Source organism: Camelina sativa, chromosome 17 (assembly GCF_030686135.1).
Source record: "Camelina sativa cultivar CO46 ecotype springtype chromosome 17, ASM3068613v1".
Lineage (NCBI taxonomy): Eukaryota > Viridiplantae > Streptophyta > Magnoliopsida > Brassicales > Brassicaceae > Camelina > Camelina sativa.
The window spans coordinates 984998-1006276 of record NC_141896.1 but is presented as its reverse complement, the minus strand read 5'-3'; the positions used below and the strand labels follow the sequence as shown (position 1 = coordinate 1006276).

At 39.3% G+C, this 21279-nt stretch overlaps 5 protein-coding genes across 7 annotated transcripts; 4 read left to right on the top strand and 1 right to left on the bottom strand.

The window, feature by feature from the left end:
- Positions 1 to 583: 583 nt before the first annotated feature.
- On the bottom strand, positions 584 to 4141 carry LOC104754449 (putative DUF21 domain-containing protein At1g03270). 3 transcript variants are annotated; one of them, XR_015585648.1, is made up of 14 exons: positions 3798 to 4141; positions 3591 to 3667; positions 3332 to 3415; positions 3118 to 3231; positions 2752 to 2835; positions 2514 to 2585; positions 2222 to 2289; positions 1966 to 2053; positions 1807 to 1880; positions 1547 to 1707; positions 1335 to 1458; positions 1127 to 1173; positions 972 to 1032; positions 584 to 876 (listed from the first exon to the last, which is right to left on the bottom strand). XR_015585648.1 is itself a non-coding variant. In XM_010476644.3 (13 exons), exons 1-13 carry the CDS (start codon positions 4036 to 4038, stop codon positions 757 to 759), a joined length of 1503 nt encoding a protein of 500 aa, XP_010474946.1. In that variant the 5' UTR covers positions 4039 to 4141; the 3' UTR covers positions 584 to 756. The 3 variants fall into 3 exon arrangements, 2 of the variants coding, with proteins under 2 accessions (XP_010474946.1, XP_087349705.1); XM_010476644.3 differs by having other exon boundaries at positions 1335 to 1707; XM_087493579.1 differs by having other exon boundaries at positions 1335 to 1707; positions 3332 to 3504; positions 3798 to 4115.
- A 636-nt stretch (positions 4142 to 4777) lies between these two features.
- On the top strand, positions 4778 to 8112 carry LOC104754448 (uncharacterized). Its single transcript, XM_010476643.3, has 9 exons — positions 4778 to 5320; positions 5666 to 5727; positions 5867 to 5921; positions 6056 to 6154; positions 6335 to 6421; positions 6586 to 6702; positions 7012 to 7104; positions 7623 to 7653; positions 7774 to 8112. The coding sequence occupies exons 1-9, from the start codon at positions 5219 to 5221 to the stop codon at positions 7959 to 7961; spliced, it is 834 nt and encodes a 277-aa protein (XP_010474945.1). The 5' UTR covers positions 4778 to 5218; the 3' UTR covers positions 7962 to 8112.
- Positions 8113 to 8165: 53 nt separating this feature from the next.
- LOC104754447 (uncharacterized) lies at positions 8166 to 10415 on the top strand. Its single transcript, XM_010476642.2, has 7 exons — positions 8166 to 8558; positions 8772 to 8842; positions 9088 to 9196; positions 9333 to 9415; positions 9558 to 9716; positions 9821 to 9922; positions 10031 to 10415. Exons 1-7 carry the CDS (start codon positions 8501 to 8503, stop codon positions 10184 to 10186), a joined length of 738 nt encoding a protein of 245 aa, XP_010474944.1. The 5' UTR covers positions 8166 to 8500; the 3' UTR covers positions 10187 to 10415.
- A 67-nt stretch (positions 10416 to 10482) lies between these two features.
- LOC104754443 (uncharacterized) lies at positions 10483 to 12139 on the top strand. The gene is made up of 5 exons (XM_010476639.3): positions 10483 to 10969; positions 11080 to 11373; positions 11451 to 11612; positions 11713 to 11796; positions 11887 to 12139. Exons 1-5 carry the CDS (start codon positions 10727 to 10729, stop codon positions 11992 to 11994), a joined length of 891 nt encoding a protein of 296 aa, XP_010474941.1. The 5' UTR covers positions 10483 to 10726; the 3' UTR covers positions 11995 to 12139.
- A 2195-nt stretch (positions 12140 to 14334) lies between these two features.
- LOC104754444 (uncharacterized) lies at positions 14335 to 15084 on the top strand. Its single transcript, XM_010476640.3, has 2 exons — positions 14335 to 14673; positions 14780 to 15084. The coding sequence occupies exons 1-2, from the start codon at positions 14431 to 14433 to the stop codon at positions 14963 to 14965; spliced, it is 429 nt and encodes a 142-aa protein (XP_010474942.2). The 5' UTR covers positions 14335 to 14430; the 3' UTR covers positions 14966 to 15084.
- The last annotated feature ends 6195 nt before the right edge of the window (positions 15085 to 21279 follow it).

Genomic DNA, 21279 nt, shown 5'->3' with positions numbered 1-21279 from the left:
CAACCTATAAATCCTAAAACCAAATTCGTGATCTACATAAGTCGAAAGAACTTGCTACTAAGAACATGTGAAACAGATTTCCGATTGATCGAGATAATTCTTGAAAATAAAATTTTGAACGAGATTTATACTAATAATTTAATATTTACATTGTATTTGTATATAAACCTTACAGATCAAAGTGGTCTAGTGGTAAAGGTTGGATCATTCCGGTTAAGACTATTCGGGTTCGAAGCCCGCCTCTAACTTTTTTGAGAGCTGAGTATGCTTATTGTCCAAATCTGACATACTCCTGGATTTGTTCGTAGGATTTTTTTTTTTCTCAAAAATGTTTGCTTAATAACATAAAAATTGTTTGCTTAATTAACATAAAATATTCAATTAAACTTTTAAAATCATTGATTGTATATGACACAAGATCTTGGTGGATTTAAAGATAAACTCAAATCATCAATCCAATAAAGAAGTAAACATATTATGAGAGAATGGATTACTCATATGCTTTGCTTAAACGATGTGTCAATTAACTTCGTCAATTGTTTGTCACCATACTTAAGGGGTCATAACTTCATACCGTTAGAGCTGATCAAACCGGTATGTACCATTCTATTGGTTTAGAAAGATACAAAACTCTTTACTTTTCTTATTCTCTTCATTATTTCAACTTCGTATTGACACACACAACATACAACAAAGTAAGTCCTAAGAGACATGACGTTGAACCTTCAACCTTAAATTAGCAATAGAAGCTAAACACTATCTATCTGATTCCGCGAAAAGAGTCTCCGTGACTTTTGTTGTGTAATTTTTTGTACTGCGAGCTTCTCTCCCAACAAGCTTCTTCTTCACGGTTTGTCCTACCTTGCTTTGAACCTCCTGTACCACACACAAGAGTCGTTAATCCCCCATAAGTTTTCAATTTTGATTCACTTGGATTCCGATGATGTGATCAGCCAATGTTGCTTGCTTACCGCTGGTGAAGAACGTGTTATGGATGATACAGCAGCTGCTGCAGCCGCCGCCACACGTATCCTGAAAATATGGCAAAATATGATGCATTTTTGCTTAGTAGTGAACGTTTTGTAAGTATTAGAGAAGTGACTCAGAAGCAATACCACTACAATACCTTTTATGTACGTCAATGTAAACATCAGTCTCATCTACGATTTCTGCCTGCATTTGCAGTAAATCACCAAAGGAAAGCTTCTTATTTTAAATGCATATGGAAAAATATGTGTAACAGAGAGATTCTTGAAGTCACAGTGATGATTAACACGAGCAGAGGACCAAATCAGAGAAGGAAAAATATATATAAAAAAGGTATAAGATCATACTTGTAGAAGTTCTTCAAAGACATCCTCTAACGTGATGATGCCAATCACTTCTGCATCCTCGTTATCTTCCAACAAACACGGTAAGTCTCTTGTCACAATACCGTTCTGCTGGAAATTTCTTCCCCTGTTTTTCACATGCTTTGGTACATTATCAACATCAACAACAACATCATGGGATTCATGCTTCAGCAAAGGAGTCGTTAGATTACTACTCTGGTAAAACTTCATATATTCTTTGGGTGTTTCGACACTACTCAGCAGCTGCATGTTTTTATTTTTATCTTTGTCTTTAACTTTGACAACTGCAGCCATGTGACTGCTTCCCTTTTGAAATTCATTGAGGATATCGTACAATGGCATGTCTGATGGAACCCTGGAAACGCAGTGCATGGGAACTTTATACTTATTTTGATGTGGGAAACATATGATGAGTAGGTCAAGCCAAGCTCAGGGAAGAAAAGATAATAGATACCTTGGGATCTTCCTGATGGAAACCGAACTTACAGGTGCCTCTGTCTCAGCTCGTACAGTTAGAAGACTCTTAACCTAGTAAACAGCAGCAGATACAGTGAGAACTAAGTACCATGAAGAAATGCAAAGTAAGTAAACATACTACATACTACAGGATTACCAATAGAAGCCCAATGATATTTTTCGGATTCCCCAAGTAGACCGGGATTCGACTATGACCTCGCGAAAGTATTTTTCCAACTGTTTCCCTGAATTTACAAGGTGGGAAATTCATGATATCAAACCACCATGCGCTATTACTAAGCAGATAGACCAAGGAAAACAACTTACACTCTACACTACTCTGTATAGCAATTAACAAGACAGATTGAGAAAGTAAATGGTTGAAAAAAAGGTCAACTCTAACCTTAACTCACCAGTCTAACTTTGTATTTACATCTAGCGAAAATGTTGATTCAATAGGCGTCATCGCTTCCTCAGCAGTCTGAACTTCCAGTAAATGAAAGCACATGAATTAGATCATTGGAAGTAACCTTTATGCAGTAAATAATATATGCATCAGTTCAACAAAGTAAGTCATCCTCCATATGCAACAAATTTTCATGGAGATGAGGAGTCTAAATCTGGATCAGTGAGGCATAATAAGCAAGTCACTTCAATCACAACATAACTGGTTTCAGATAAGTAGGCGCTAATTCAGATACATACCTTCTGGCTCAAATCCAAGGCTCCGCTTATAATCATTGTTTCCTCGTGTGTCAGTTCACCCCCCTTACCAGCCTATGTTGGAGATAAATAGCATGTCAATGAGAGCTGGAAACAGAAATACTTATGACAATCAAGTAACTAAATTTTAACTACTTCACAAAACAGACAAGGTTAGAGCGTAATATCTGTCCTTTTTCCTATTCTGGATATGTCTAGTTAGATCATAAAGAGAAAGTACCTCCTGGCTGTGAATTGAGACAAGGGCTTTCAGCTGAGCTCGCCTAAATAGTGTGTCATTATGCCCAATTACAGCATCAAGAACCTGAGGCATATAATTAAAACGTTGAGAAAAGTAAGTAAACATACAACAGCTGCATACCACTCTGACATAATCAATAAATGAATCAACTTGTGTTGATGATATAATCAATGCAGTTAGCTCTACCAAGTAACTCCCACTTCTTAAAAGACATTGCTAGATTTTTCAGCAAATCTCCCAATTGTTCCATAATTGAAAGTTGTTAACATAACTTAATTGACTATTGTAGCAACTGTCAAACAAAAAAGCAAACACACCAAGGTTAACTGATAACGAAAAGATCACCTTTCCGATAGGGTAAGCAATGGGAAAGCAGATAATCATCAAAATGCGAACCAGCCACAAAAAATTAGCGCCAACAGCAAGTCCGTATCTCGAGCATATAGCTTGCGGAATTATCTAGTAAGAAATTTCCAATTACTATCAGATGATTGGAAAGTAGTGAATATATATCATCACAACTGATATACCAAGACGATCGATATGTAAAGAAAGTTACCTCTCCAAAAGCAAGAACAAAAGTAACTGAAAGTAAAACAGCCACAAAAGGATGGAATATCTTATCCAGGCATATTGGAAGAGCCTGAAAACAGGTAAAACTCACTTAATTCTGAGGTGCAATAAAAACACTAATGTATAACAGACTATCTTATCCAGGCATATTGGCAGAGCCTGAAATTAAAAAGGTAAAATTTCACTTAATTCTGAGGTGCAATGAAACAGTAATGTATCGTTGTAAATCAGGGGTAACAAATTACCTCCATGGCAGCTGCATTGCATAGAAGTAGAGTCACAAGAAGTTGATGCTGCTTCTTAACCACAGGCAAAATAGCAGCTGCCACAGATCAAAGTCAAGTATGTAACTTTTTGATAGCATAGATATCGAGAACCAAAGGCAAGGCAACGACAGTTCTGATCACGGGGGGAAAACAAATATATATATATATATATATATAGAGCCGTACCGGACTGTTTTTGCTCGGCGGAGGAACCACTCTGCTGGAGAATCTCAAGCTCAACGAGACCAAGGGACATTAGCCCAAGGGTGAGTCCCGACATTATCCCAGCGAAGAGAACGAGGAAACACGCCACACCGACGACTACGAACCACCACGGCGAACCGAATCGGATGTCTTCCGCTTCAAATACGAAACTGTTTACCGAGTAAGCGGCTCTTACCAACGCCAGAGTGCTCAGAACAACCATTGCCACGCTTCGATTTGGTCGCTTGAAGAGAGACAAAAAAACAGCGACGGAGCTAGAGAGAGAGAGAGTTGTGATGTGAAAGGTAAGGTTAATGTTGTGAAGACGATGAAAAGGATACGGGGATACATGGACCACCTGACACGTCAGCATCCAACATGCGTTTTTTCCCTTTTTTTACTTCTCTTTTCCTATTTTTTTCCGCTCTCAAATAGTATTTTTTTTAACTCATGCGTTATTTTATTTTATTTTTCCTTTTTTTTGATACTTCTTTCTGCGACACGTGATAATTATGAAGTACCGAGTGAGCGAGCTATCGTTCTTATTCCTTAATTTCTTGCCACCACCGGTTTTAACGCTCGTATTTTTTACCGTTAGGTAAACATATTTACAAGTGACAAAAGCTATCGTTATATCGACAAAAGAGAAACACAAATTCGAATAATTCCTAAATTAAAACGAGAGAACCCAAAAAGATCAAATCTTGAAAAGCTACACCATTTTTGTCCTGCCCAACGCAAGTTGTAATAACACTAAAAGATCTCTTATGGTCAACGTGAATGAGATAAATAATTACTGTAAAATCCTAGTCCCTAGATGGTTTTTATTTAAGTGTAAACCAGTAGTATTTTTAGTAGTTTCACTTAATTCATCCGTATAAATTTTTGATTTGCTTTGTATGGGCCTTAGGGGCCTAACGATTAGCTCAATATTTGGCCTATTAATGGCCCAAAAATAGTTTACGCGGAAAAAAAATAGTTTTTTTTTTTTTTACAGTGAAGCCGGAGACGCAACAGAAAATCTCAAGATCGAAGAACAGTGAAATCGAAGAATTGAAGCACACAACAAGCTTCTCCATCTCTGAAATCACTCTCTATCCATTTCCGCGAGACCCCTCTCTCTCTCTCTCAATCGCATGTTTCGTTTTCCCAATCGGAGGAGAGAGAGACGACGCGTCTGCTGAAGGATATCTCCGGAATCGTCGGCGAAGTCTAAAGCGGCGAGAAGAGACACGATTTCGTTTTAGCGAGGTAAAACAAAAAATCTGGCGAAAGTGGAGGGCCTAAGGGCGAGGCCGTGGCTGAAGCCAGGAGCTTGTATTAATGGAGGTCAATATGGCTACGATGGTGCGGAGGATGATCATTCGAGTCCTTGGTGGCGCCGTCGCCTCAGATCCTTGTATATGGCGGCGATGTCATTCTCTCCGTCCACTTTTCGAATCGCAATCTCACTGCTCCTCCTTGTTTTTATCATCACCGCCTTCACTTTTCTCCCTGTCGAGCAGGCAATTTCTCTCTCCCACTCATTTATATTGGTAGCTTTTAGTGATAATGTAGCAACGATAGTGTCTGTATCTTCTATGCTTGGATATTTACAGAGCGGAGTATTGGTGGAACTCGCTAGATCACTATATCTCTGTTTGAGAATAGTATTGCTCGGTAGCTATATTGTGTAACACTTCGACTCTTCCTTAATTCACTTTTTATGAAGATCAGTAGTAGAGATTTTTGATTTGCTTATGAAATTAATCAAGAAATTTGCTAGACGTGGTCGTAGTGCTGTGGTCATAGATCAGGCGAATGGTAATTTATATATGATTTATAATCATTGTTATGTTCCTTTTCTGCAGAAATTGAAGGACTTCTTGCTATGGATTAAGGAAGATCTTGGACCTTTTGGTCCACTTGCATTGTAAGTTTTCCATGTTTGCTACTTGTTTTGGTTTCATACTCTAGTTTCTACCACTTATACTGGTTTATTTTGCTATTGTTTACTACTTGTTTTGGTTTAATCTTTTGATAAGCCTTTTTTACTTCCTTGAAATTTGCAGAGCATTGGCTTATATTCCTCTCACAATTGTGGCGGTTCCTGCTTCTGTACTCACGGTATGTGTGGATTCATAACTATGTAGTGAAATGTAGAGTGCTTTTGGAAGATGTTTGTTCATAATTTTTCATTACAAGATAAAATACTATGAATTTTAATCCCTGTTCTTATAGTCTTATTTTTCACTCTGCAGCTAGGTGGTGGTTACCTTTTTGGTCTGCCAGTAGGATTTGTAGCCGACTCTCTTGGAGCTACATTAGGTGCAACAGCGGCATTTCTGCTTGGTAGAACGGTATGTCTGTTTGATATGGTCTATCTTAGCATATTTCGCTTGCAATGATGTTGCTTGTTCCAACTACAGAAGTGACTGGTTCCTGTTTTTGTGCATCTTCGGCAATTGAACCAAGTGTGGCATTCTCGACTATGTCATTGTTGCTAATGATTTATCTTTTGTCTTTCTGGTATCATGCAGATTGGTAGATCTTATGTCACCTCAAAAATAAAGCATTACCCGAAGTTTCAAGCTGTTTCCGTCGCAATTCAAAAATCTGGCTTCAAGGCATGTCAATCTAGTAGCACTCTCTCAGTTAATTAATTGACAGTTCGTTTTTATTCCTAGAAGTTAGATCTGGGACCAACAGTATGAAAAAGGACCTCAAATTTCTTGCTTACATTTAATTGATTTGACTACTAACTAGATAGTGGTATTTTCTTGCTTTACAGATAGTCTTGCTGCTACGCGTTGTCCCCATACTGCCCTTCAATATGTTGAATTACCTCCTATCTGTAACCCCTGTTCGCTTAGGGGAATACATGCTGGCCACTTGGTTGGGAATGATGGTACTGACATTTCTTTAAAATTCGCTTGTATGTTGCCTTTATACTTTGATAGTGGTGGAAGAAGAGCCAATTTCTTTGCTCTTTGTTTTACACCCAAGAACTACTATACTCTTGGGGATCAGTAATTGTGGTTTTGGTTCATTCAAATGGAGTGTTGTATATACACAATTCATAGATTGAGACTAAAGGGGAGAAACTGATAAAACAACTTGAAATTGTTTTCAAGTTACCATGCGCATGTAAAAGTGCTGATTGCTAATATTATCCGTAACAGTAGTACTAATATTCTGAAATGTTTTGATGTAACAGCCCATTACGTTTGCGCTAGTTTATGTTGGAACTACTCTTAAAGATCTTTCTGATATTACACATGGATGGCATGAGGTGTCAGTATTTCGTTGGGTAAGTTTTCGCTCATTTACTTCCAATTGACTACTAGATTGGAAATTGTCGTAGATCAACTTGCGTGAAGATATTCCTGTGCGTCTCTGCTGTAATGCATGGTTACTTATCACTTATGATTTATACTGAGAACACTAGGTTTAAAGTTTGTATTGTAAGAAAAATAACAGCTTGTCCGAAATGAAGTTTAAATTAGGTCTTATATTATGAGATTTATTGAAAACATCTTGGTGTCTATCCCACAATATAATGTAGAGTTGCTTGTTTTCCATAATATATGATATGCATTTCTGGGATCTGAAATGTTGAGAATTTTGCTAAAATATCCTGAGGATGATGATTTCTTAACCGAAGCCGAAGCATCCTCCTATATGTAAGGATTAACATTGCGATAGTGTTGCAGCTGCATGTATATGATGAATTAATAGCTGCGGTTTTGTTGCGTTGAACTATATTTGTCCCCCCTTGCATTATTAATCTGATTGGTCCTCCTTCGGCATGGTCACTTGTGGATGCAGGTAATTATGATGGTTGGCGTCGCTCTAGCTGGTAAGTCTATTCTGTTATCACTTCGTTGTTAACATTGGAATGGCACTGTGGTCTGTGTTTAGGCAAAGTGGATAAGTGATCCGGTTTTTGTTGTGTGGATTTTGAATGATGTGGGTGCAGTTATCCTGATAATATGCGTAACAAGAGTGGCGAAATCATCATTGGACAAAGCATTGGCTGAGAATGGCATTGATTTAGATGGGAAGAAGAATGACGACGCTTCTGTGCTCCCCATCGCAGAACCACCATCGGATCTACAACAGGAGCCCCTCGTTATCAGAATCGACCCATCCAATACACTTGAATAGGAAAAAGACCAGAAGAAACCTCTCGAGTTTGTAAATTTCACGAAATTTTTTTTACGGAGGAGAATGTTAGATACGTTTTTGTATAGCATCATTATATAAAGAGAGAGATTCATAATACCAATTTAATCACCGTTTAATCCGTTTTTTCTTCCTTCACTTGGTTAATTTATTTTATTTACTGGAGTTTTGTAAGAAACCAGTGGTATACCAGTTAAACCGAAATTAATTTTAGTCCAGTCCTTGTCGGACGGGTCGTGTAGGGTCGGGTTTGAAATATTAAAATTCCGGCATATTCCATGGCTCTGAATTGATTTGAAACGTACTTGCGTCTGAAAATCTTGGAATTCCCAAATCGTTGCGCTTCCTTCGTCTCCGTTCATTCTGGTGATGGCCTTGCCTTGTCGCGTAACCGCAATTACACCTCGAAACCTGTTGTGAAAGAGAAAGAGTCTATCCTTTGAAAGAGAAGCGTCTCGTGGCTCGGTTTGTTTTCTGTTCAAATTAGCCGATTTCCTCATATATCCCCGATTTGTTGAATCATGGCGGCTACCAATGTCATGCGGCGAGATGAGAGCCTTCTTATTGATCCCCATAGAGGTAAAATTCAAAAGTGTTCAACTTTTTTCTAAGCAGATGGAATGGGATAAATCAGTGAGTGAGATAGGCCCGTGTTTTGGTACCGTTTCCTTAAATTCGAAAACTTTCTCTATTGGGGGAATTAGGGTTTCTGATTTATATAGGGAAATTGTTTTTTTTTTTTTTTTTCGTTTCTTGGGAATGAATTGATTAGGGGGTTTACGTACTGTGCAGGAGATACTTCTGCTTCTCGTGGCCTCTCGCTTGAGAAGAAAATTGAGGCCCTTGAGCGCCTCACAGGACAAGTGAGTGTCATCCTCCATTGTTTTGATTTTCTCATTCAATTTGCTGGGAATGTTGTCCATTGTGTTGTACAGCCAATTTTTTTTTCATCCTGTTATCATTTTGGTATTCTCTTATTAATACAGTACTTGAGATGTGATTGTTCTGCTTTCTTCATTCAAAGTTTGGTTGGTTATATGAGACAAGAGATCAAGATGAATTTCTAGGTTTATATGTGGTAGGTAATGAGTTTTTATTGCTATTGCAGGTTAGTAACCGGCGATCTCGTAGGTGGTTAAATGATCGTATTCTAATGGAACTTGTTCCTCGTTTGGATGCCCAAGAAATCAGAGGCTTGTTTGCTCCACCACCGTGGGGTAATGTTACATTCCATTAACAGTTTACTACTCTTCCTGTATTTATTTCTCATGTACTTAGGATTAGCCATGTTTTCTTAATCCGTTCCGTGTTAGGTTCATGGTTTCGCTGACACTCTACGTATGCTCTCAACAGGTGATGATGTGCCACCCTCTGCCTTTTCTTTGACTAATGTTGGAGAATGGGACAAATTTAGAAGCATAGACATGGACAAGGAGGTAATTTTTAGCTGCCTTTTGGGACTGAGTCTCAGAAGAAGTAGCAGTTATTGTAATAATGATTTGAAAATAATATGTGACTTGTTTTACATACTTGGTATAAGTCTTAATTATATAGCTAAAATCTTGTGTTTTTTGTCAGGCCAATATCATGGATTCCTTGAATCGGTCATCCGTGAGGCAGAGAGGTCATATGGATGCTGATAAAACCGCTGTTTTGAATGCTTGGCGAAGAATAGACTGTAGGACAAGAGATGCTCTTCGACGTAGCTTTTTACCAGAACTAATCGAGGGATATGAGGTACATATAGATTCTTCAGAGATGACAATTTAAGCCCATACATGAAAACTATGTAGACCTTTTGCTCTTAAGACTTCAGAATTGTTAATCATTATTTTCTACAGAACTGTATAAGTCATTTCATCGAGGAAGGTGGTGAAGGAGATGTCCTTGACCTCAAGGTTCAAGACCCATTCCATAGATTGCTTTTGCACGGGGTTTGTGAGGTATGATGAGCCACGACATCTTTTGAGCTACATATGTTCTGTTAAGATGTGGGATAAAGATGTAGAGAGTAACAACTGAAAGAAGCTAACTCTTTTTTTTTGGAGCAGTACCACAATTTGGTATCAACAACTGCAACAGAACAAATAGGAAGGATTGCAATGAAGACAACAAGCATCAAATGGAAAAATATCGGGAATTCAGGCGAGAAACCGAGCATCAGCCTTGCCCATTTCCTTAGGATGTCAAAGGAAGGAGCTTGGTAACACTCCTTTGTAGCTCTGTAATCTTATATGAATAAAGAAAAGCTGCATTGGCCTCAATTTGAAAGGCTCTCTGTACGCAGCAAAAATTTCGAAAAGACACTCTCTCTCTCTCGCTTTGCTACTTCCCCTACCTCGTGTGGTATTCTGTAAGATTGTATTGTATTCTCTCAATTTGTACGGATTGTGAATTCACTGACTTGTATTAGAACTAGACTGTGTTTTCATGAAAGGTAGGGTGTCTCTCGCAACAGTGTCATATTAGCCACTGCCTCTCAACTCTAAGTACAGTTGGGAGTTCCAAGTCACCCCGCAAGTCAATTTTATTTCTTTTTGGTAAAAGAATAGTCACAGTTATGCTATATTTATTTATTTAATTAAATTGTGTATTGATTTGAGTGAGTGAATGAGATAACTTAAGAGTGAGTGAATGAGATAACTTTGAGTGAGTGAATGAGATAACTTAAGAGTGAGTGAATGAGATAACTCAGAGTGAGCGACCAAATAAACAGAGTTCACAAAAAAAAAAAAAAGGAAACAAAAATGGCGGCCGAGAGAAAGAGAGTAAAGTACTTGATCGTTGATGCATTCGCTGAATCCGCCTTCAAAGGGAACCCGGCTGCTGTATGCTTTCTTGACGACGAGAACGAGAGAGACGATGCGTGGCTTCAGTCTCTTGCTACCGAGTTCAACATCTCCGAGACTTGTTTCCTCACCCCCATCACCACCGTCTCCGACGATGCTTTCCCTCGCTTCCGTCTCCGGTGGTTTACTCCAGTCGCTGAGGTCCGCTGCTACAGTTTCTTTTGGTTTTGATTTTTAGATTGTTCCGTTGACTTTTTATGAAATTGATTTGTAGAACTTGAGAGTCTCTCTTTTTCTTCTGGTTGTTGCAGGTGGATCTGTGTGGTCATGCAACGTTAGCATCTGCTCACGTTCTCTTCTCAACCGGTTTGATTGATTCGGAAACAGTTGAGTTCGCCACAAGATCAGGGATTCTAACAGCTACTAAACACCTCATAGATGATGATGATGATGTAGAGGAATCACCAACCTTCTCGATCGAATTGGATTTCCCTGTTGTCCCAACTTTCCAAGTCAACTACGTTGATGATGATCTCTCTTTGTTCTCCAAAGCCATGAATGGTGCTACCATTGTTGATGTTAAAGCCACAGAGAAAGACATCCTCGTAATATTCTGCATCTGTCTCCATATTTTTCTATACTTGCTTTGGCGCCATTGAGCTAACTCTTAGATTCATTGCAGGTTGTGCTTTCATCTTGGGAGTCAGTCGTTGAGTTGCAGCCAAGAATAGATGAGATATCGAAATGCCCTTGTGAAGGAATGATGGTGACTGCCGCTGCTTCTCCAGGTTCTACATTTGATTTCTGTAGCCGCTACTTTGCCCCAAGACTTGGAGTCAATGAGGTAACTATACTAATACAGTCTTTGCATTGCTCTTTAGATTAAGAAAAAACAGCAAAAGAAAATATGACCTACCTCTTTTTGCTCTTTTTCTTTACTTAAGGACCCTGTTACTGGAAGTGCGCATTGTGCCTTAGCACATTACTGGAACCTCAAGATGAACAAGTGTGATTTCTTGGCCTACCAGGTTCTCTCTCTCTCTCTCTCTCTCTGCACAGGCTTTTGAGACCACTTTCGATCTTAGTTCCTGATTTGGTTATTTTAAAACTGTGTTTAGGCTTCAAGCAGAGGCGGAACTGTGAAGGTTCATCTGGACAAAGAGAAGCAGAGGGTTCTGCTGAGAGGCAAAGCAATCACTGTTATGGAAGGTTGCGTCTTAGTTTGAATTTGGCTATTCTAAAAATAAATAAATCAGTTGTGGTTATCTGAGGTTAGTTGTCTTTTTAAGTTGACAATCTATCTTGATATCTTTTTTTTAACAGTATGATTTTCTTGCTTTCCAAATATTCTACTAAGAATCTTTCCTCCAAGGCAAGATATTTTTTTATATATTGTTTATATTCCCCCCCAGAGAATTAAGGAGGTAACAACAACTCCCATAAAATTCGGGAGGATCAAAAACGTTATCAAACCAATAAACCTGAGTTCTATCCCCAATTCCCCACTCACTCGGGACCTTAGATATCGCATTTGTATCTTCAACGAAGTTATTCTCTTACAGTGAGTACTACGAGTCTACAACATTTGTATATTAATGAATCGTGCACTTTGATATTACGTACTCAACATTGACACAATAACAGATAAACAAAATGATAAGTCATTAGTCAAAAAAACTGAAGACTTGCTCAACAAGCTAAGTAGTACGTAAACTCTTACGAGGTTTTTACGTTGGTGCTGACATCTCCGGGGGCGTTCTTCTCCCGATCTCTATTCAGACGTTGGTGGCGGTGCTGACATCTCCGGCGACGCTCTTGTCCCATTCTCTTTTTGCAAAACTGCTCGGAGTTGATTTTGACCGAGGGAGTCTGGTGTTGGTTGATTCGAGAGGGATCTCGCTTCCATTCCATGTTTACCGGTAGGGTTGTAGAAGTTTGCAAGAACCGCTCTAAAGAGCTCTTCCGTCTCAGGGCTCTTCTGCTTTGTTTATAAGCGCCAATAAAGCAGCTAAATGAATAACTCCATTGGGGTCTTATTTTTGATCAATACATCTACGAGTTGCTTCAATCGTGGATCTGCTTTCCCGCCTCGAATGTTCCCCTCGATATGCCGCATTACAACTACGAAGATTCCAACAAGAATGGAGCCGCCACAGACTCACTTTATCGAACAAGATAAAGACAAGTACCCACAGACAAGCATAAGCGGCTACGAGCCTGAGTTCATCGAAGATTCTGATTGCATAATACTTTGAGAGCGGTTGAAGCATAGACGATGTTAGGAGATCTCCAAGATTACAAGTTCAGAGTTAAATGAAAATTACCATTTGTATAATATTCTGCTAAATAACTAGATTTACCAATATTAAATATGTAAAAAACTTGTTAGACAAGTCATATGTTTTGTATAAATAAAGCCTAAAAGCTAATAAATTGAGAGAAACTATTATACTATAAGGTTTCCTCCAAATCTATCATGGTATGATAGCCTTCATCTTACTTTCATTGGTTATGGTTCTTTTATTTTTCCACATTTAAAAAAAAAAGGTTTTTTATCGATTTTATCTTTGACTTTGTTTCCTTCGATCTATCTTTGTTGGAAAATTTTTAATTTTGTTATAGTTATAAGCTTGCTTTGTTTTGTCCAAAAAAAAAAAAAAAAAGCTTGCTTTGTTTTGTTTGGAATTTTGATCTATTAAAAAAAGAATGAAAAGAAGAAGTCATTGTTGATGTTGTCATTACTACAAAAGATGACATGAACATACGATTAAATTACCACAATCCACGTGGTTGTGCTAGTCCAACGAGTCTTTATGTGGATTCATCTTTTACTACAAACAAGATGGAGCCACAAAGTGATGAATGCGATGGATACGATGCAGATCCGAGGATGACAAACCTGAATTGACTATGACCACTACACAAGTTTATTCATGAACAAGAAGTTCTTCATTCAAACTTGTCATTCAAACTTGTGATTTTGAAATGGATGGAGATACACATCTACTACAGTATTCTCCACCGAATTGATGATCGTATGGCAAGGTTTAAACGTCACTGATGACTCTACAATGAGTATGAAGATCGTGAAGATGATATGATGATTGACGTATGAGCTTGCAGGAGAGTGTTAAGAGATTTCAGAAATTACGAGATCGAGTTAAATTATCATAATTTTCCTCTTTTCATTCTCAATGTATTTATTTCCGTGACCAATGTAGAATATGAACATTTTTTTTTTCTGCGATCTATTTTTATATACACACTCGAAAGAAGTAGAAGAAAACAAAAAATCTGATTTTTTTTGCTACTTCCCCTAGCTGGTGTGGTATTCTGTAAGCTTGTATTGTATTCTTTCAATTTGTACGGATTATGAATTCACTGAGTTGTACGGTCTTATTATTAGAACTAGCCTGTGTTTTCATGAAATGTAGGGTGTCTCTCGCAGCGGTGTCATATTAGCCATTTGGGAGTTCCAAGTCACCTCGCAAGTCAATTTTATTTCTTTTTGGTAAAAGAATAGTCACAGTTATATTTTATTTATTATTTAATTAAATTGTGTATTGATTTGAGTGAGTGAATGAGAGAACTCAGAGTGAGCGACCAAATAAACAGAGTTCACCAAAAAAAAAAAAGGAAACAAAAACTTGGGTCAAACAAAAATGGCGGCCGAGAAAAAGAGAGTAAAGTACTTGATCGTTGATGCATTCGCTGAATCCGCCTTCAAAGGGAACCCGGCTGCTGTATGCTTTCTTGACGACGAGAACGAGAGAGACGACGCGTGGCTTCAGTCTCTTGCTACCGAGTTCAACATCTCCGAGACTTGTTTCCTCACCCCCATCACCACCGTCTCCGACGATGCTTTCCCTCGCTTCCGTCTCCGGTGGTTTACTCCAGTCGCTGAGGTCCGCTGCTACAGTTTCTTTTGGTTTTGATTTATAGATTGTTCGGTTGACTTTTTATGAAATTGATTTGTAGAACTTGAGAGTCTCTCTTTTTTGGTTGTTGCAGGTGGATCTGTGTGGTCATGCAACGTTAGCATCTGCTCACGTTCTCTTCTCAACCGGTTTGATTGATTCGGAAACAGTTGAGTTCGCCACAAGATCAGGGATTCTAACAGCTACTAAACACCTCAAAGATGATGATGATGGTGAAGAGGATGTTGGATACAATTCAAGTCCCACATCTGAAGTTTGAAGGGACTATCATTAATATATAAAGGGTTATGGTCAATCTAGTAATTGCCAATTGGTTTTTAGTTAGAAGTCCATGATAAGCCCAAATTTAACATGGTATCAGAGCCCAAAGGTTAAAAATCCTGGTGGATTTAGAAAAGTGGATAAGGACATGCCTCTTGTCAACCCGAGTAATGGGGGCCCAAGAAGGGGTTTATTATCGGTCCAAGTGGGATCGGTTCGAGATGGAGTTGTCATCTCGAGGAGGTGTGGTCCTTGGATTGAAGGAGAGATTGTTGGATACAATCCAAGTCCCACATCTGAAGTTTGAAGGGACTATCATTAATATATAAAGGGTTAGGGTCAATCTAGTAATTGCCAATTGGTTTTTAGTTAGAAGTCCATGATAAGCCCAAATTTAACACCTCTCTCGCACCGATAGGGGAGGAGAGTTCATGATATAAGAGAGGTGTTCTTATATCTTCAAGCTCTTTGTTCTTAGATTTGGTATCAGAGCTAAGGTTGTAGCTCAGATCAAGGTTGTGAAGGAGAAGCTGTTCATAACCAAGTATGGGGGACGACTCAATTTCGTTGCCGCGAACCAAGGACCTTGGATCACCATCCATCCAATGTCCGATGTTAACATCGACAAACTATACCGTTTGGTCGATGCGTATGAGAATCACGCTTCGAGTTAGCGAGGTGTGGGAGACTATTGATCCTGGATCCACCGATAAGAAGATGAACGACGTTGCAACTGCTCTACTGTTCCAATCCATCCCCGAGTCACTCATCCTGCAAGTTGGAGATCAAGGTTCGGCTAAATCCCTATGGGAAGCCATACGAGCACGTCACCAAGGTGCGGAACGTGTGAAGGAAGCAAGGCTTCAAACCCTACTTGCAGATCTTGATCGAGTAACGATGAATGATACCGACTCCGTTGATGACTTTGCTGGCAAGATCTCAGGCCTAGCATCGCAGTCAGCTTCTTTGGGAGAGATCATTGACGAATCAAAGTTGGTAAAGAAGTTCTTACAAGGACTCCCAAGACACAAATATATTCATATCGTTGCATCGTTGGAACAAGTCTTAGACTTGAAGAAAACCGGTTTTGGAGACATAGTTGGTCGCATAAAAGCTTATGAAGAGCGTGTAGGGGAGGAGACCCGGAGTGAAGACCAAGCAAAACTTATGTTCTCTAATTCAAACAATCAAGGAAACTACGGTGGATATCAAGGAAACAGAGGAGGCTATAACAGAGGAGGTTATGGTCGAAGAGGAAGCAGTCGAGGAGGATATGGTCGTGGTGGATATGGTCGAGGTGGTTTTGGTCGTGGTAACTACAGTGGAGATAATTCTAGCAGAGGCAGAGGACGAGGAAGGTTCAATGGCCAGAATCGTGGAGGAGATACTACAGAGCAAGTACAGAACCAGAACCAAAACCAGAATCAAAACCAGAAGAAAGATCTATCCAAAATAATTTGTTGGAGATGCGATAAACCGGGTCACTACGCATCTTCATGTCAAGCGAAAGAAGTTGCACATCAAGAGACAAATTTGAATGAAACTCATGAAGCTGATGCACTTTACGTTCATGAGGTGGTGTTCTTGAACAAGGATAAGGTGTTTCCCAAGAACTATGATACTAACAGTGAGAGTATATGGTATCTTGACAACGGTGCTAGCAACCACATGACGGGAAAGAAAGAATTCTTTTCAAGCCTAGATATGAACATCACAGGAAAGGTTAAGTTTGGTGATGGTTCATTTGTCAATATTGTTGGAAAGGGATCGATTGTATTTGTGGGAAAAACGGGTGAGAGGCGATCACTCAAGGAGATTTACTATATTCCCGACTTGAAGCACAACATTATCAGTCTAGGACAAGCGACTGAATTTGGATGTGAAGTGAACATGAAGGGAGACATGTTAACTTTAAGCGATCCTGCTAGGCGGTTGTTGGTAAGAGTCACGAGATCTTCAAACCGCTTGTACAAGACGTCAATGGAGGTTGAGTATCCTAAGTGTCTTTATATCCAAGATAATGACACTACTCTAACATGGCATGCACGGCTGGGACATGTAAGTGTTGGAGTGATGAACAATATGGTGAGACAGGGAATGGTTGTTGGAATGCCACAATCTGTTCATGAGAAGAATGTGTGCACTGCGTGTTTAGTCGGAAAACAGACCAGAGCTGTGTTTCCTACTGCAACATCCTTTCGAGCAGCTCAAGCTTTGGAGCTGATTCATGGTGATTTGTGTGGACCAATCTCTCCACCGACACCAGCTAACAACCGGTATGTCTTCGTCCTTATTGATGATTTTTCGAGATACATGTGGACAATGCTATTGAAGGAGAAAAGCGAGGCTTTCGATCGGTTTAAAAGGTTTAAGGAAGGAATTGAGAAGCAGACAGGTTTGTCTATCAAAACCTTTCGCACCGATAGGGGAGGAGAGTTCACCTCGCTTGAGTTCAACCGGTTCTGTGAAGGAAATGGAGTCTCTAGACATTTAACTACACCATATACTCCTCAACAAAATGGTGTAGTTGAAAGAAGAAACCGCACATTAATGGAGATGACAAGAAGCTTGCTTAAGGCTATGAATCTGCCGAATGAACTATGGGGAGAGGCCGTACGTCATTCAACATATCTGATTAATCGAGTTCCTACCAAAGCTTTAGCGGGTCAGACTCCATATGAAAGTTTCACGACGAGAAAACCTAACATCGAGCATCTACGAGTGTTTGGCTGTGTTGCTTATGCTAAGATCATTGGACCACATCTTAAGAAGTTAGATGACAGGTCGAGAACTTTGATCAATCTAGGGACAGAACCAGGTTCGAAAGCTTATAGGCTGTATGATCCAGTTACAAGGAAAGTGTTTGTAAGCAGAGACGTCGTGTTCGACGAGACAAAAGTTTGGGATTGGTCGACTGCAGAAAACCAAACCAATGGAGAACCAGGAAGGTTTAAACTATCTCGTGGTGGGTTTGTAGAAGAAGGAAACGAAGAGGAGAACAATCACGATGACAATGTCGAGCATCATGAACCGGAACAAGAACCTGCAAACCAAGAAGAAGAGATAGAAGATGAACAAAACGTGGATCAAGTAGGTGAAACTCAGCAAGTTGTCACCAGATACGGACGTGTTATCAACAAACCTCGATACCTCAATGATTATGTACTACTAGCTGAACTAGAGAGTGAACAACTTCTGCTTACCATAGATGGTGAACCAGAGTCTATTTCTGAAGCTTTAAGTTTGCAAGAATGGGTTAAAGCGATGAAGGCTGAGCTGGAGTCAATCGCTAGAAATAAAACGTGGGAGCTAGTTGAGAAGCCGGATGGTGTTAAACCAATAGGGTTGAAGTGGGTGTATAAAATCAAGAAGAAAGCGGATGGATCATTGAACAAGTTCAAGGCAAGACTTGTAGCAAAAGGTTATGTACAACAACAAGGAGTAGACTTTGAAGAAGCATTTGCACCTGTAGCACGAATTGAAACTATTCGACTACTCATTGCTATCGCAGCTTCGAAGGGATGGGAGATTCATCACCTTGATGTGAAAACCGCATTCTTGAATGGTGACTTAAACGAGCTGGTTTATGTGTGCCAACCCGAAGGCTTTGTTAAGAGAGGACAAGAGGATCGAGTGTACAGACTACATAAGGCGTTGTATGGTCTACGTCAAGCTCCAAGAGCTTGGAACGTGAAGCTTGATCATGTTCTGAAGAAGATGAGTTTTAAGAGATGCATCAAGGAACCTACTGTGTATCTTAAGAGCGACAAGAATGAAAGACTGGTGGTGGCAATCTACGTTGATGACTTGTTTGTGACAGGAACTTCGCAAAGAGTCATTGATCAGTTCAAAAAGGATATGTCAAGAGAGTTTGAGATGTCAGATCTCGGCAAGTTGACATATTATCTCGGTATTGAAGTAATACAAGGAGCAGATGGGATAAGAATAAAACAAGAAGGTTATGCTCGAGGTATTCTTGTCGATACTAAGATGGATTTGTGCAACTCAGCGCACATACCAATGGAGCCTGGTATGGAGATATCAAAGGCTGAGAAACAACCTGAGATTGATGCCACAAGATATAGAAGAACAATCGGGTGTTTGAGGTATCTGCTTCATACACGACCCGATTTGGCTTTTGCTGTAGGAGTCTTAAGCCGGTATATGCAGAGTCCGAGAGTGGTACACGGACAAGCTCTCAAACATTTGTTAAGGTATGTGAAAGGAACTACCAACTTAGGCTTGTTCTACAAGCGAGATGGGTTGAGTAAGGTTGTTGGATACAGCGACAGTAGTTACAAGGCTGATATCGATGATGGAAGATGTACTGGAGGTCATGTGTTTTATCTTAGTTCATCATTAATCACTTGGACCTCACAGAAACAACATACAGTGGCGATGTCATCATGTGAAGCAGAGTTTATGGCAGCTACAGAAGCAGCAAAGCAAGCCATATGGTTGAAGGAGCTGCTAAGAGAGATACTTAGTCTAGATAAGAAGATCTTACTAAGGATTGACAACAAGTCAGCCATATCTCTAAGTAAGAATCCAATGTTTCATGGAAGGAGTAAGCACATACTCACAAAGTACCATTTCATTCGTGAGAGTGTGGAGAATGATCAGATTGAAGTGGAGCATGTTCCTGGTGAAGAACAGAAGGCGGACATCCTTACTAAGCCACTAGCAAGAATCAAATTCAGAGAAATGAGGAACCTGATCGGAGTACAAGTGATTGAAGCACCCGAAGTTCAAGTTGGAATTAAGGGGGAGAATGTTGGATAATTCCAACTTGTGGAAGAAGCTATCTCCTAGGAAGTTGCCAAAAGAGATAGAATAGGAAAAGGAAAAGTTCCTAAGATTAATAAATTGTAATATGTTAATTCTAATAGGTTTAGGAAAATAAGAAACCTATAAATATAAGAGTCTAAGGAGAGGTGTTCCATAAGACTTGAGAGAAAGATTTAGTTTTTGAGAGAGTTTTCTAAATCAATAATATAAGAGAGGTGTTCTTATATCTTCAAGCTCTTTGTTCTTAGAGAGGAATCACCAACCTTCTCCATCGAATTGGATTTCCCTGTTGTCCCAACTTTCCAAGTCAACTACGTTGATGATGATCTCTCTTTGTTCTCCAAAGCCATGAATGGTGCTACCATTGTTGATGTTAAAGCCACAGAGAAAGACATCCTCGTAATATTCTGCATCTGTCTCCATATTTTTCTATACTTGCTTTGGCGCCATTGAGCTAACTCTTAGATTCATTGCAGGTTGTGCTTTCATCTTGGGAGTCAGTCGTTGAGTTGCAGCCAAGAATAGATGAGATATCGAAATGCCCTTGTGAAGGAATGATGGTGACTGCCGCTGCTTCTCCAGGTTCTACATTTGATTTTTGTAGCCGCTACTTTGCCCCCAGATTCGGGATCAATGAGGTAATTATACCGATACAGTCTTTAGACTTTTAAGAGCGAGTGATCGAAACAGCAAAAGAAAACATGACCTAGCCGCTCTTTTTGCTTTTTTTTTTTTTACTTAAAAAGGACCCTGTTACTGGAAGTGCGCATTGTGCCTTGGCACATTACTGGAACCTCAAGATGAACAAGTGTGATTTCTTGGCCTACCAGGTTCTCTCTCTCTCTCTCTCTCTGCACAGGCTTTTGAGACCACTTTTGATCTTAGTTCCTAAAAAAGATTTGGTTATTTTAATGTTTAGGCTTCAAGCAGAGGCGGAACTGTGAAGGTTCATCTGGACAAAGAGAAGCAGAGGGTTCTGCTGAGAGGCAAAGCAATCACTGTTATGGAAGGTTGCGTTTTAGTTTGAATTTGGCTAAAAATAAATGATTCAGTATCTTTTTCTTTTTAAGTACACACACAAGCATCATATGTGGTTAACTCCATACACTGAGGTTACTTGTCCTTGAAGTAGACAATCTTGATATCTTTTTTTAACAGTATGATTTTCTTGTTTTCCAAATATTCACTAAGAATATTTGCAAGATGTTTTTTTATATATTTTGTACAAAGCTTTTTTATTTCCTCTCAGGGTTTTTTTTATTTTGATATTAGTTATGCTTTTGAATGGAGAAAGTACAGTAAACCAACAAAACTCTTTCACAGAATCTTGCACTTTGATACTAAGAACTCTCTCTGTTTGATGAGAAAAATCAGCATTTTTAGGACTCAACAAATGAATACTTTTACATTGGTTCTCCGGCGGCGCTCTTTTCTGATCTCTATTCAGACGTCTTTCATTCTCTGCTTGCAAAATTGGTTGGAGTTGACTTTGACAGAGGGAGTCTGTTGGTAGTTGATTAATTA

What these genes read in the sequence shown, in the direction of transcription:
- LOC104754449 (XM_010476644.3), bottom strand. Translation starts at nt 4,038, where the DNA reads ATGGTTGTTCTGAGCACTCTGGCGTTGGTAAGAGCCGCTTACTCGGTA. An exon ending in ATATCATTGGGCTTCTATTG is followed by an intron (nt 1,881 to 1,965) that starts GTAATCCTGTAG and finishes GCTGTTTACTAG; the next exon opens with GTTAAGAGTCTTCTAACTGT. An exon ending in TCCATCAGGAAGATCCCAAG is followed by an intron (nt 1,708 to 1,806) that starts GTATCTATTATC and finishes CTGCGTTTCCAG; the next exon opens with GGTTCCATCAGACATGCCAT.
- LOC104754448 (XM_010476643.3), top strand. Translation starts at nt 5,219, where the DNA reads ATGGCGGCGATGTCATTCTCTCCGTCCACTTTTCGAATCGCAATCTCA. An exon ending in AGGTGTCAGTATTTCGTTGG is followed by an intron (nt 7,105 to 7,622) that starts GTAAGTTTTCGC and finishes TTGTGGATGCAG; the next exon opens with GTAATTATGATGGTTGGCGT. An exon ending in GGTTGGCGTCGCTCTAGCTG is followed by an intron (nt 7,654 to 7,773) that starts GTAAGTCTATTC and finishes ATGTGGGTGCAG; the next exon opens with TTATCCTGATAATATGCGTA.
- LOC104754447 (XM_010476642.2), top strand. Translation starts at nt 8,501, where the DNA reads ATGGCGGCTACCAATGTCATGCGGCGAGATGAGAGCCTTCTTATTGAT. An exon ending in GTTTGCTCCACCACCGTGGG is followed by an intron (nt 9,197 to 9,332) that starts GTAATGTTACAT and finishes TGCTCTCAACAG; the next exon opens with GTGATGATGTGCCACCCTCT. An exon ending in AACTAATCGAGGGATATGAG is followed by an intron (nt 9,717 to 9,820) that starts GTACATATAGAT and finishes TATTTTCTACAG; the next exon opens with AACTGTATAAGTCATTTCAT.
- LOC104754443 (XM_010476639.3), top strand. Translation starts at nt 10,727, where the DNA reads ATGGCGGCCGAGAGAAAGAGAGTAAAGTACTTGATCGTTGATGCATTC. An exon ending in CAAGACTTGGAGTCAATGAG is followed by an intron (nt 11,613 to 11,712) that starts GTAACTATACTA and finishes TCTTTACTTAAG; the next exon opens with GACCCTGTTACTGGAAGTGC. An exon ending in GTGATTTCTTGGCCTACCAG is followed by an intron (nt 11,797 to 11,886) that starts GTTCTCTCTCTC and finishes AACTGTGTTTAG; the next exon opens with GCTTCAAGCAGAGGCGGAAC.
- LOC104754444 (XM_010476640.3), top strand. Translation starts at nt 14,431, where the DNA reads ATGGCGGCCGAGAAAAAGAGAGTAAAGTACTTGATCGTTGATGCATTC. An exon ending in GGTTTACTCCAGTCGCTGAG is followed by an intron (nt 14,674 to 14,779) that starts GTCCGCTGCTAC and finishes TGGTTGTTGCAG; the next exon opens with GTGGATCTGTGTGGTCATGC.